The 12,680-nt window shown below is 44.4% G+C and overlaps 1 protein-coding gene across 1 annotated transcript in view; it reads right to left on the minus strand.

The window, feature by feature from the left end:
• Window positions 1-12,680, minus strand: part of LOC134431473 (transitional endoplasmic reticulum ATPase-like) — a 45,840-nt gene that overhangs the window by 18,211 nt on the left and 14,949 nt on the right. The window contains exon 6 of the mRNA XM_063179484.1: window positions 7,039-7,251. Within this exon, the coding sequence (XP_063035554.1) occupies window positions 7,039-7,251 (213 nt within the window). The remainder of the gene's footprint in view (window positions 1-7,038; window positions 7,252-12,680) is intronic.

Here is a 12,680-nt window from a genome sequence, read left to right on the forward strand (position 1 = left end):
TAAAACCATACATCTGCTTTTCTTTTGACTCACACCATGGCTAGTACATATATTCAATCTCCTTCTTATTGTATTTTATTACATAATATTGCATACTTTTGGTGTTGGGGTCACATCTCTACTGTTATAGATATATATTATAATATTGGCTTTTTGCAAATATTAAAATGAATACTATATGTGTTATGTTGGAAAGTTATGCTGTATTAATATCTTTTAAGTAGTGTGGTAAATATAGTTTTTAGGCTATAAGATAATATTAAAGTAGAAACTATGTGATGCAAGATACTTTTTGTAACTAGCTCAAGGAATGGAAAAGATATTCAAGAAATTCTTCGCATTATCCTATCTGGATAGAGATAACAGCAACAAGACAACAAGACCCCAAGAGAAGAATTATTGCCTCCTTATCGGGAAAGCTCAGACTTCAAGGAACCAAGAAGATTGATTTACAAGATGAAGGGGGAAAGCTAAAATTAAGCAGAAACACCCCAGTGTGAAAGGAATGTTTGAATAATGTATGAGATACATGAATATGCAATGGGTTATTGCTTTTAAGGGGTAATCCTTTGTTAGCAGGGTGTGCTGTGTGGCAAAGTGCCAGGCATCTGGACGTCCATAATTCTTTGCTTTTTATTGTTTCTTATTGTCCTAATTTTTATTACTATTTTCATTACTGTTTTCATTACTATTAAACTTCTAAAATTTTAACACAAGTGAATGGCGTTTTTCACATCTACCAGGTTTGTTTTCTTCTCAGTGGGTTATTGGGGGGTATACCTGTTGACATCTCTGTATTTCCTCCTTCTCTCTTTGGGGACTCCCAACTTGTTCTCAGTCTTATCTTAATCAGTCTAACTAAAGGGTCTCTCGGACGATCTAGGAGATCATTTGTGAGAAATGACCCTCACTTTTAAAATTTTAAAAGGTTTATTAAACCTTAACAAAAAAATGCAACAAAGGACTGAATAAGGAAAAATTGCAGCACTGAGAGTCTTCGTGACTAGCAGCCACATATTAGTCTACAAAATGGATGCTCTGCCTTTTATACCCTTAGCCCCTCCCAAAGTTTTGCCTTGATTGGAGGTCAGGTGTTGTTATGCCGCACCTTCTAGTAATAAGCCGGCCCTCTCCAAATGCCTTTACTACTAAGGCTATTACAAGAGGGAGAGGAAAGAGGACTATGGCAGGACATATTACAATAACATCACTATACATCTGAAAATACACATAATATCTATCTCTTAGTTGTGAGAGCCAACCATTACATTACTCATCTATAACATTCTGGAACTGTTCAGCTTTGCTCTGGTCCAAGATCAGACCATTGCCGGGAGCCAGTGGGGAGGCCCCAGGATGCTGCATTCCGGCTCTGGACCTTGGGAGGAGCCACGCCACACCTACAGAAAGAACTCTGAATCCAGCAGCTTTTTCCGCAGCGAGAAGGTTTTAATATTTAACATTATTTGTTTTTTCCCTGTGCCTGCATTACATTTTTTTCACTTTCCTCCAAGAAATTCCTTTCATATCAGTGGTGGGAGAGTGTTGTGGTTTGAAATAGCTTGGTTTTAGTTAAGGGAAAAAACCCATCAGGTACAGAAGTAATTCTCTCTGTAAAGAACATTACCGCTTCCTCCGTGCCTAGCAAAACCAAACTCTAGTTGGCTTTGATAACTGATCCACCAATTAGCCAATTAGAGAAGCTAGAACCACCTCTATGAATACCATATTTAAGCAAGGATAAACCGTGAAAAGTTCTCTCATTTCCTGCTTTCTTCAAAAGAGTGGAGGCCCTCCCCCTCTACCCTTCCCGGTAAGGCCAGGCCGAGCCCGCATGGCCCGGCTGCCGGGCGGGAGGAGGGGAAGGCCAGGCTAGGCCGGGCCACAGCGCGGCTGCTGAAATCCTGCTGCTGCTGAGCTCCGCCCAGAGTCATCAGGCCAGGCCGGCTCTGCTGGGCTCTGGGCCCGGCCGGGCCCAATTCAGCTACAAGCTGCCAAGCCGTCCTGCTGGGGACTGTCATGGCGCAACGGGGCATCGTGTGGCTGAGACCAGTGAGCAGCTCTGCAGTCTGCGCAGGAAGTGGCCTCATGGTTGGAACTGAGAGCAGTGGGGGCCAGAAAACAGCCATGCGGCCAGAGCGGCCACCGCCATCCTAGCCCAGCCAGTGAGAGACTGCATGCCTGTCTGCTTCTAATCTACCGCACTGCAGACAAAAGAACAGAAAACGGAGGCGGGCCGGCGCGGCTTGTGCAGCGTCGGGGAAGATCAGATGACCAGCAGCAAGAGGCAGAACATGCAATTCCCAGATGCAGGGCCTGGATGAGATTAACCCTTTCCGTGCTGTAAAATTCCACTTTAGATAAAACCTACAGACACCAATCTTCTCCCGAGTCAGAGAAAAGGAAAGGTGAAGGCACGTGAACAAAACAACAGGGCGACACCAAGTTCAGTGAAAAAGGAGGGGTCGAAGCCCAGAAAAAAGAAGGAGAGGAGATGCTCCGGTTTTGGAGCTGAAAACCTTTTGCAAGCCAAGGTGAGAACATAATACACCAGACTATTTCCCTGTAATTCATAAAGCATGTGGGGGGGATGCAGCATTCATCTGCAGCTCAGAAGAGAACTAGAAAATATAGATGTTGAAAGAAGCTGTGATCTGACTTGAAAAGAGAGAATCTTTGCTTTCAGAGATAGATGAAGAGAACCTTTGCTTTCAGAAATAGAATAACAGAATTTTTACTTCCAGAGACAGAAGATAACTTTTGCTTCTGTAATAGAACAGCTCATCCTTAAAATTATACCCCAGTAGCTAAAATGGCCCTTGAGAGCAGTTGTGGGAAAAACTGTAATTCAGTGGGAAGGACTTTCATAAAGCAAACAAGTTTTTAACTAGCAGACTGTTTAACTGTGAACTTAAAACCACAAGGAAACTGTTTATTGTGGCTTGGCAGAAGTGACTTCTATCCTTAAATGAACTGAAAAAAGATTCTTTTTTAGAAGTGGTAAACTGACTGATAATCACAGGTTATATCTCTTTATGTTTTTAGTGAGAAGGAAAGAGGGGCTGGGGGAAGAAAAGTGTTCTAAAGGTTTATTTAGTTCTTATCATTCTTCTTTTAGTTCTGTTAATAAAGTTTTCTTTATACCCTTTAAAATTTTGAGCCTATTTTGCCCCTAAAGCATTTTCTCCTAATCCTTATCTCAACCCCATGAGCTTTAGTGTAACTGTTTTTTTTCCCCCTCCTCTGCTCTCCAATTATAGCAGAGGAAGATGAATAGACAATATTTGTGAATGCAATGGCATTTGGCCAGTGGTCAACCCACTACAGGGAGGGAGTGCCAAAACCTGCCTTCATCAGACAAGACGTTCCTTTCAGGACATTTTCTCCTAAACTTGTCTCAAACCGAGACATTTAGGCACTTGAGTATCAGTAGGTAAGAAATATCAAATGGAAGGGGGAAATCCAATCTGTCTTCAGCTACCTAATATGTAGAGTTATAGGGAAAAGGGAGCTATATCTTCCTTCAAAATGCACAGTGTTATAAATAACTATGTATTTGTTTGCTTTCGCTAGTATTTATTAGCTTTTGCAAATTATTATTAATGACGATTTTGATGTAGTACAGTTTGTAATCACTTTTCACCTGTTTTTGATATAATTTGTCAGCTTTTGTGGCCATTTCCCTGGCCATGTGTACCTTATCTATGTATTAGTGTGATAAATATATATTGTAGTTTAGGCTTTCGCAAAATATTAAAATAGAGACTATGGAATGTTAACTTGCACGATGCTTTTATTTTTAACTGACTGACAATAGTGAGAATAACTTAGATAACTTTGTGGAAATAGCTACAACTGTCTGTATGATTAGATAACATTGAAGGAACCACACAAATAACTTTGAAAGAAAGGATGTGAAAAGGACTTCTGCAACTGACCCTGGGGCTATCAATAATCCCCCGTTTGATGTTATGAGGAAATGCCATACACGTTGTGAGGAAATGACATACACAACTCCCAAAAATCAAAACTACACTATTGCACAACGGGTCAGTATCGAATAAAGCTAAAGAATTCTAGGAACATGTAAAAGAACTCAGAGGAATGTTTGAATATGTATAATCCTCATGAATATTCATTTAACCAATGTAATGAAAAAGTATATAAGAAAATTTTTTTGAGCTAACGGTGTGCTTTTGGCAGTTTGCCAAGCACCCCAGCACGGGATATTGTCCCTTTTATCCCTTATTAAACTTTAAAAAATTTTTAAGAGTGAGCCTTGTTTCTCACGCACAGCAAAAGGATAAAAGACCAGAGACACAGATGGCTGCAAAGAAAATGCTAGTTAGAAATAAGGGGGGGGGGGGAATCTTCACAATGTGAGAGCTCAAACACTAGCACGGAGCCAAGAGAGGTCAGGGATTCTGTATCCTTAGCACATGCTCATAACACAGGGCCCTTGTTGGTGGTTAGGTTGCTTGCTTTTTTTTTTTTTTTTTTTCCTTTCTCTCATGGAATTTTGTCCCATTTGTTGCTAAGAGACAATAACCACCAATACTTGAGAGACAAAAGATGTAGCTGGGAGGAGGAGGAGAGGGAAGGGTGCAGCTGGTTACTCTCTTACCTGAGGGGTTTTCTCTTGGGAAGGGCAGAGATACTTCGATATTTTGGCCTGGGGGTGAGGGGCTGGGCTCAACTCCTCTCCCTCTCTCTTGTGCTTGGGATCAGAGGGAACAGTTGATGCCTCTACAGAGTCCAGCCCGTTACTGTTCTCTCCTACCGCAAGTGAGGCTTTTGCTTGTAGGAGTGGCTGTCGCACCTTATTAACACCCTATTTCTCTGGAAAGAACCCTCACCATCTACTCAGGTGCCTCAGGGGAAAACCCAGGACCCCGAGCCCCTCCCCCTCCAAGGGAGCCTCTCCTGACAGTGTTTGGAAGCCCAGCTACTGCTGCCCAGCCCCACCATTTTTCTGCCACTGCTCTGGGGTTTTCGCTACACTGCAACCCAGCACTGTGCCTACCAGGACACCCCGCGGCTCCTGCTACAGCTCTGGAGTTTCTGTTACATTCTCTTTGCTACCCCGGGTTTGCTTGTCCCTGCCATTCCAGCTTGCTGCTTGTGAGGTTCCTTCTACAGCTCATTTTGCTATCCGGAGGGGCACCGGGACTGACTGCCCCCGTGTGAGTTTGTAAAGGAAGCCCCTTTTCCATCTCTTCTGCCGGCTGTGCCCGCCATTACCCACGTGAGAGACAGCTGAGCTCATGCCACAGTGCCTCCTGCAGCCGCGAGAGAATTATTGCACCTGCCCTGCCCAGCCAGGAGTCAACAGTGCCCCTGCCGGCCGTGACTGTAACTACACCAAAGGGGAAAGTGCTTGACAGCCGACAGAAGGCTGTTACTGGGTTTTCTGGTTTTGTTTATTTGCCTTGTTATACACATACATATTAGTAAAGAACTGTTATTCTTTTCCCCATATCTTTGCCTGAGAGCCCCTTAATTTCAAAGTTATAGTAATTTGGAGGGAAGGGGGTCGTATTTTCCATCCCAGAGGAGGTTCCCACCTTCCTTGGCAGACACCTGTCTTTCAAACCAAGACAGTCCTGAGCAATCTGATTGAATTTCCAAGCTACCTCCCTGCTCTGGACAAACAGCTGAACCAGATAGCCTCTGAGGTTCCCTCTCAACCTAAATTTTTCTGTCTCACTCTCTTACCAACTTTGCTCTTTCAGCACCTTCCCTGACCACAGGAATGAGGATTCCCAAGATAATCCATGCAGATAACCTCCTGGGACAGGAGGTCACACCATCTACAGGGAAACTGGGCAGTGGAAGTGGGCTCCTTTGCAAGCCATATATATATGAGAAGAGAAGAGAAGAGAAGAGAAGAGAAGAGAAGAGAAGAGAAGAGAAGAGAAGAGAAGAGAAGAGAAGAGAAGAGAAGAGAAGAGAAGAGAAGAATTTCAGTTTGAAGTGGCCTACAATGATCATTTAGTCCAATTGTAGAAAAAGAAGAACCCATAACATCCTTTAAAAAACTGTAGAAGGTGATGGCTAATGAGGTGTTCAAATAAGTTTTCAGGGATGCAGTGAATATCTATGCCATCCTAATGCTAACCTCACTGCTAAGACATTGGGGCATTTATAATCCTGTACCAACAGATACAAATTCCAGTAGGAGAAAACCATCTAAATAGCTATATTGCAAAAGAGAATAAATACCTGTCTTGAATTGCCATGCAAGGTGTAACCAAAAGTATGTATTCTATTACCATCTGTTAGAACCAGGTGGGGCAGGGTTCTTTATCTCTTCCACAACCTATCCTCCCTCCAGGGGGATATCTTCTGTTAATGAGCCATTGAGTCTCACAGCATGACTGATAAAATTACACCATCCCATTGTGAGATGCTCCACCCAAGGGGAGGAGCCAAGCATTCATAGCTGGATATAATCTGAGATTTTGAACACCACAGTCAGCCTTTTTCAACTAGATTCCCAGAAGACCAGACCCTTCTACAACACCCCTGGACCTTCAGAGGAAAACTACACCCTTCTACAGGATCACTGCTTCAACAGAACCACATCTGTCACTCCAGGAGTACTGCAGCCACCACTTAATCAGACTTCTACCAACACCCTGACCAACAAGGTGTTAGGTTGTATTCTGACACTGACAGTGTTTTTTGTACTACTGCATTTTATTTTAATTCTCCTATTAAGTTTTAGGGTTTTTTAATTTATACATACTAGTAAAGAACTGTTACTACTATTCTCATATCGTTGCCTGAGAGCCCCTTAATTTCAAAATTATAATAATTTGGAAGAAAGGAATTTGCATTTTCCATTCCAAGAGAGGCTCTTGTCTTCCTTAGCAAACACTTGTCTTTCAAACCAAGACAATACCCTAACATCAGAAAAGCAGCCTCTGCTCTCAGTGCAAGCAGGGAAAACAAAACCAGGCCAGTAAGATGGGTGCAGTAGAGGGTTTGGGAGTACCTCAGCACAAACATAGCACAAGGAGTAGAAGAAATACTTACTTTGTCAAAGATCTCACGCACGTTGGCTTCAGACTCACCAAACCACATAGTGAGCAATTCTGGCCCCTTGATGGAAATGAAGTTTGCCTGGCATTCATTAGCAATGGCTTTGGCCAGGAGTGTCTTACCACAACCAGGTGGCCCATAGAACAGAACCCCTTTAGATGGGGTCATGCCAAATTTGAGGAATTTGTCTGGGTGTTCCACAGGATACTGAAAGAGAACCAAACAAACAAATTAAAACCTAGCAATATAAGCTAGAACAGGACTATATCTTAGAATCACATAATTGTTTGGGTTGGAAGGGACCTTCAAAAATCCTCTACTCCATGGGCAGGGGCACTTTCCACTAGACCAGTTTTGTTTCTGCTCCTACCAGAAGCAATACCTGAGATGACTTGTGCAAAGCATTTGGCAGAATCCCACATGACATCGTGGGCTCTTAACTAGAAAGATTGGGATTTGATGGTGTGCTGGTTTGACCAGGAAGAAGTGGGAATTCTGGGATGCTGTGGTCAAACCAATGGGTGCTCAGATTTTGATATTGGCACCTGATGTGGCCAGTGGGGTTTGGACACACCTCTGAGAACACAGGGGTTAAAAGCAGAGCTTCGTCCCTGGGAGTTTCTCTTGGGACTTTGAGGGAAAGAGGTCGGATCTCCCTCCCCCGTCCAGCTGCTGCTGCTGGGTGGGGGAGGGGCAGCCATGTGGTAGGCCTGGGGCTGGACAGAGATGGGGGGGTGAGGAGGCCCTTGAGGATGGAAGGGTGGAAGAGCACCAAGAGACATCGGGCAGCCACCCCCACACCCCCCCCCAGGAGAGAGAGAGGGACAGCCGGCGACAGAATGTGATAGCAGCTGGCCGGCTGAGGAGGACAAGGGGGGAGAAGGTGCCTCGCAGGGCATTGTGGGAGTGCCAGAGCTCTGGGACAGGCAGAGACTGAAATTTTTAACCCTTTTCTTACATGATTGAGACCTTGCGAAATGCTGATCCTCCTGGTGATGAATAAGAAGAGAGATAAGAGATGAGATAACAAGGACTAAGCCCAAGGGAAGTGGAGAAGACTGGCTGAGTGGGGGGAGAGATGATGGAGTGGCCTTTTGGCTGGACTTTTCTTGTGTGGCCATAGACTGAACCATTTTTTTTCCTGTGACACAGAGACTGCATTTAGGGGGAGGCAGTGCCTCAGAACCAGGAGGGTTCAGTGTGGGTACCCCTCGGCCCCAGGGGGTGAAAAAAGCGGGGGGACAGATGTCCCGAAGGAGAGACTGTGCCTTTTTTTGGAGTGAGACAAGGCATCCTTAAAAGACAACCCTAAAAGCAGCTCTGGTCCATGCACAGTGGTGAGAGCACTGGGCATGGAAGGGAAGATGTCACGATGGCAAAAGGATTTTCCGGGCGGTGCTGAGTGACATGGAAGCACACGAGGCTTCAGCGTGTTTCCAGGGGAAGCCTATGGTGCAAGAAGGACTCCTCTTCATGAACTGAGGATTGAGTATTCTAAAGGGTGGTGCTGGACTGAGAGTTGGTGATTTGGGGGAATGTATGGCATTGGGAAATTATGGTGGGGGGGGAGGAGGAAGGTGCTTTTGTAAGGTTTCCAATTTTTTTTTCTTTTCCCTTATAGTTTTTTTCTTCTTTTCTTGTAGTTTAGTTAATAACATTTTCTTTATTTCTAAGCTGGAGCCTGCTTTGCTCATTCCTGGTCACATCTCACAGCAGACACCAGGGAGAGGGTATTCTCATGGGGGCACTGGCTCTGTGCCAGGGCAAAACCATGACAGATGGGTGGACCACTCAGTGGATAAGGAATTGGCTGGATGGTCACACTCAAAGAGTTGCAGTCAACAGCTTGATGTCCAAGTGAAGACCAGTGAAAAGTGGTGTCCTCGGGGGTCAGTGTTGGGACTAGCACTATTTACCATCTGTGTCAGTGACATGGACAGTGGGATTGAGTGCATCCTCAGCAAGTTTGCCAATGACCCCAAGCTGTGTGGTGCAGTCAACACGCTGGAGGGAAGGAATGGCATGCAGAGGGACCTGGACAGGCTTGAGAGGTGGGTCTGTGCAAACCCCATGAAGTTCAACAAGGCCAAGTGCCAGGCTGTGGATGCTGACAGTTTAGTCAGAGAGAGAAACAGATAACTTTCCCACACATCATCCTGGGGAAGTTGCAAGAAAGCTCAGAGAAAGAATTAAAACAATTCTTATCTTAATCTCTCCACCTGGTGTTTGTGAACATGTGGAATGTTTGTACATGATGCTTATGGTAAGATAAAATAACGTGTTGTTCCTAATTAACCAGTGGTGTGAAGGGTGTTGTTTAAGGACCAATCAAGTTCTGGGTGAACTATCCTGTCTATAAATATGTGCAGTTTCTAATAAACCTTGCTTCATGCCTTCTAAGAAGCATTGGAGTCTGTGTTGTCTTTTCCTTGATGTTCCTAACTCAACGGCGGCACAAGGTCCTGCATCTGGTCAGGGCAATCCCAAACACAAGTACAGGCGGGGAAGAGAATGCATTGGGAGCAGCCCTGTTAAGAAGGACTTGGGAGTGGTGATTGATGGGAAGCTCAACATGAACCAGCAATCTGCACTCGCAGCCCAGAAACCAACTGTGTCCTGGGGTGCATCAAAGCATGGCTAGCAGGTTGAGGGAGCAAACAGCTCTTGTGCAGGCACATCCTGCAGCAAAGCAGGACATTGCAGCAATCAGTGAGTTTCTAAAGGCAGGGTAACCCCAGGAGACCGTCAAGACATATGTGGAGCTTGAACAACAGCAGCTGACTCAGCACGGGCCGGGCCAGGAGTGACAGCAGCTGATTTAAGCTCAGTCTGTCACTCACAGAGGTGAACAGCTCAGGTGCAGGAGCCTCCAGGGAGCACGAGAGACCAGAAGCATAGCAAACAGAGGGGGCAAACAGGACATGGCATGTCAGCCAGGGTGGGGTGCAGCAGTTTGCACTGCAGCTGACAAGGAAGGGCTCCTCTCAATAGGAGGGCCAACATAGTAGCAGCACCAGAGAGCAGGAAATAGGAGCACCAGTTAATGCCAAGGGGCAAGGGAAGCCCTTTCTTTCCCAGTCTTACTAGTGTGAGCTCCCAACGTTATGGTGATAACACTGTAGAGCTTGTTCCCAGTGGCTGTTGGAGTTGCTGCACCAGTGACAGACCTCCTGACAGTACATGTAGCTCTGCAGGCCTCTGGTTGTAAGGAGTGCCTGATGCCTATCTGGGAAGCTGGGGCTGAGTCATCTCCTCTGCAGAAGGTGTGTCCCTGTTAGGGAGCTATGTCACCAGGTCAAGGGTTATGTGAGGAAGCAAGCAGACTGCAAAGCGTTCATGAAGATGAGAAAGTGATAGGATATTCTCAGAGACCCTACAGACTCAGGAGTTTCAGCCCCCCTCTACATTAGAGATGCACGCAGGCTCTGTACCATGTCTCAAGAAATTCAAAGTCAAAAGAATGCTGGAAGCTAACCACTCTGTACAAGGAAGAATTCTCTTTTTCCTGCTAAAGACTCGCTATTAACAAACAGGTTTAGTGCCCTCTAAGCCAAGGAGCTGGGTAAAGGCTTCAAGCAAAGCAGTAATATATCTTAGTTTTGAGATCTTGCAGGGAAAAAAAAGCTTGGGAAGCAGCTGAAAAGAAGCTGTTTGTCAGACAGACGCCAGAGCAAAGGACTACAAGCCTACTTAGGTATGGCCGGATGGTGTCAGTTATGGATTGACAGTTATGGAGTACTGGCAAAACCCTTGTATGATCCTCCACCGGAAAATACCTGGTATAGACTCCTGAGAGTCAGAGGGTCTTTGAAGCCCTAAAAGAACCTTAATGACAATGCCTGCACTGTGACTCTCACATTTGAACCAAACCATTTGAGTTATTTGAGCATGAAAAGATGCACCTGGCACTAGGGGGACTGGTGCAGCATTTGGGCTCATGGAAGCAGCCCGTCCAAACAATTGGAACAAAAAGGAAGACAGGACATCACCAGCAGGATAATGTTGAGCTGCTTAAAGTAACCACTGCTTTGAACTCAGCCATGTTTCTTCAGGCTTCAGAAGCCGCCCAGAGACCTTTGTACCATGACTGCCTGGTTAGACAAGTGTGTTCTGGCAGACTGGATCTCAAGAGCAATCCCATCCAGGACCAGGAACTGCACCTATACACCAGTGGGAGCAGCATGGTATGAAACAGAAAATGGGCAGCTGGATATGCAGTGGGAACCTCGACTCAGACAATAGAAGCCAGGCTTTACCTTTTAACACATCAGCACAAAAAGCATAAGTAATGACTTTACAATGAGTGCTAGAAATCACTGAAAGAGTAAACAGATGGACTGATTAAAAATATGTTTTAGGAATAATACACATCCATGAAACAAAATGGAAGGAAAGGGGATTGTTATCGGCACAGAAGTCTCCTATTAAGTACAAAGAAGAAATTAGTAAACTACTACAGAGTGTGCAAAACTCAGAAGAAGTAGCCATGATGCCCTTATAAAGCCCATCAGTTTGGAGACTCCCCAGTTAATACAGGGAATCAATTAGCTGACAAAACAACTAAAGAGGTTGCTGAGAAAGGTATCCTTGCGCTAATACCTAGCAAAAAGTTGAATGTCTGGGAACAAAACAAAATTATAGCAACCAGGACAGGCAGTTAGCCCCATCATTAGAAGCTATGGGAAATCCCAGCAGGTGATTGGTAACCTCATGTGGGCAGGTAATTGTACCTCCACAATTAATGTATAAGATAACAGAACTAAAACATCAGGAAACACATTAGGAAATAGAAAATATGGTGACTAGTTTATCAAGGAATATAGTTAGCACAAAGATGACAGAAAATAATAGATTAGTTGTTGAAAAATGTGTGATTTATTTTGCAAAATAATCCCAAGAAAGGAAAAAGGCCACTGTTGGGATAGTAAAATAGGGGAATTCACTAGGTGATAATTGGGAAATTGATTTTTGAAGAACTGCCCAGGCAGAATGGGAACTGGTACATTTTGGTATTGGTAGATACTTCTTCTGGATGGCCAGAAGCTTTCCCATGTTGTACCAACAAGGCAAGGGAAGTCTCAAAAGATTTGCTGAAATTAATATTTAATAGCACTGGAACTAACTCTTTTAAGTCTTAAAAGGTACAACACTGTCAACAGATCATTGGGGCTAGACTTGCCTGTACATCCTTTCTGACCAGGAGATACAGTGTGCATCAGAACCTTGAATTTTGGACCAATCCAGGAGAAGTGGAAGGGACCATATCAAGTCCTCCTGGTAACCTACACTGCACTCAAGGTAAAAGGAATCAAACCCTGACTTCATCACATGTGGGTAAAACCAGCAACCATACATTAAACACAGCAGAAACAAGACTGACTAACACCTTGGAGGTTTTTCATCTAAATCCTATAGTTTTAGGTATAGAATGTGATTTTCTAGGGGGATGCTATTTATTGGACCTAGATGAAGATGATAAATAATTGCATATTTATAATAATAGAAACTATGACCTTAAATTCTTGGAAGGGGAATATGGTCCTTAAGTCAGATTACAGAATGTAACTTCTATAACAGCTTGTTTACCAATACCAACCTCTGCAGAAAATCCAGTTCCATGGGGAACTTTAGTCAGC

The sequence above is a fragment of the Melospiza melodia genome, chromosome W (assembly GCF_035770615.1).
Source record: "Melospiza melodia melodia isolate bMelMel2 chromosome W, bMelMel2.pri, whole genome shotgun sequence".
NCBI lineage: Eukaryota > Metazoa > Chordata > Aves > Passeriformes > Passerellidae > Melospiza > Melospiza melodia.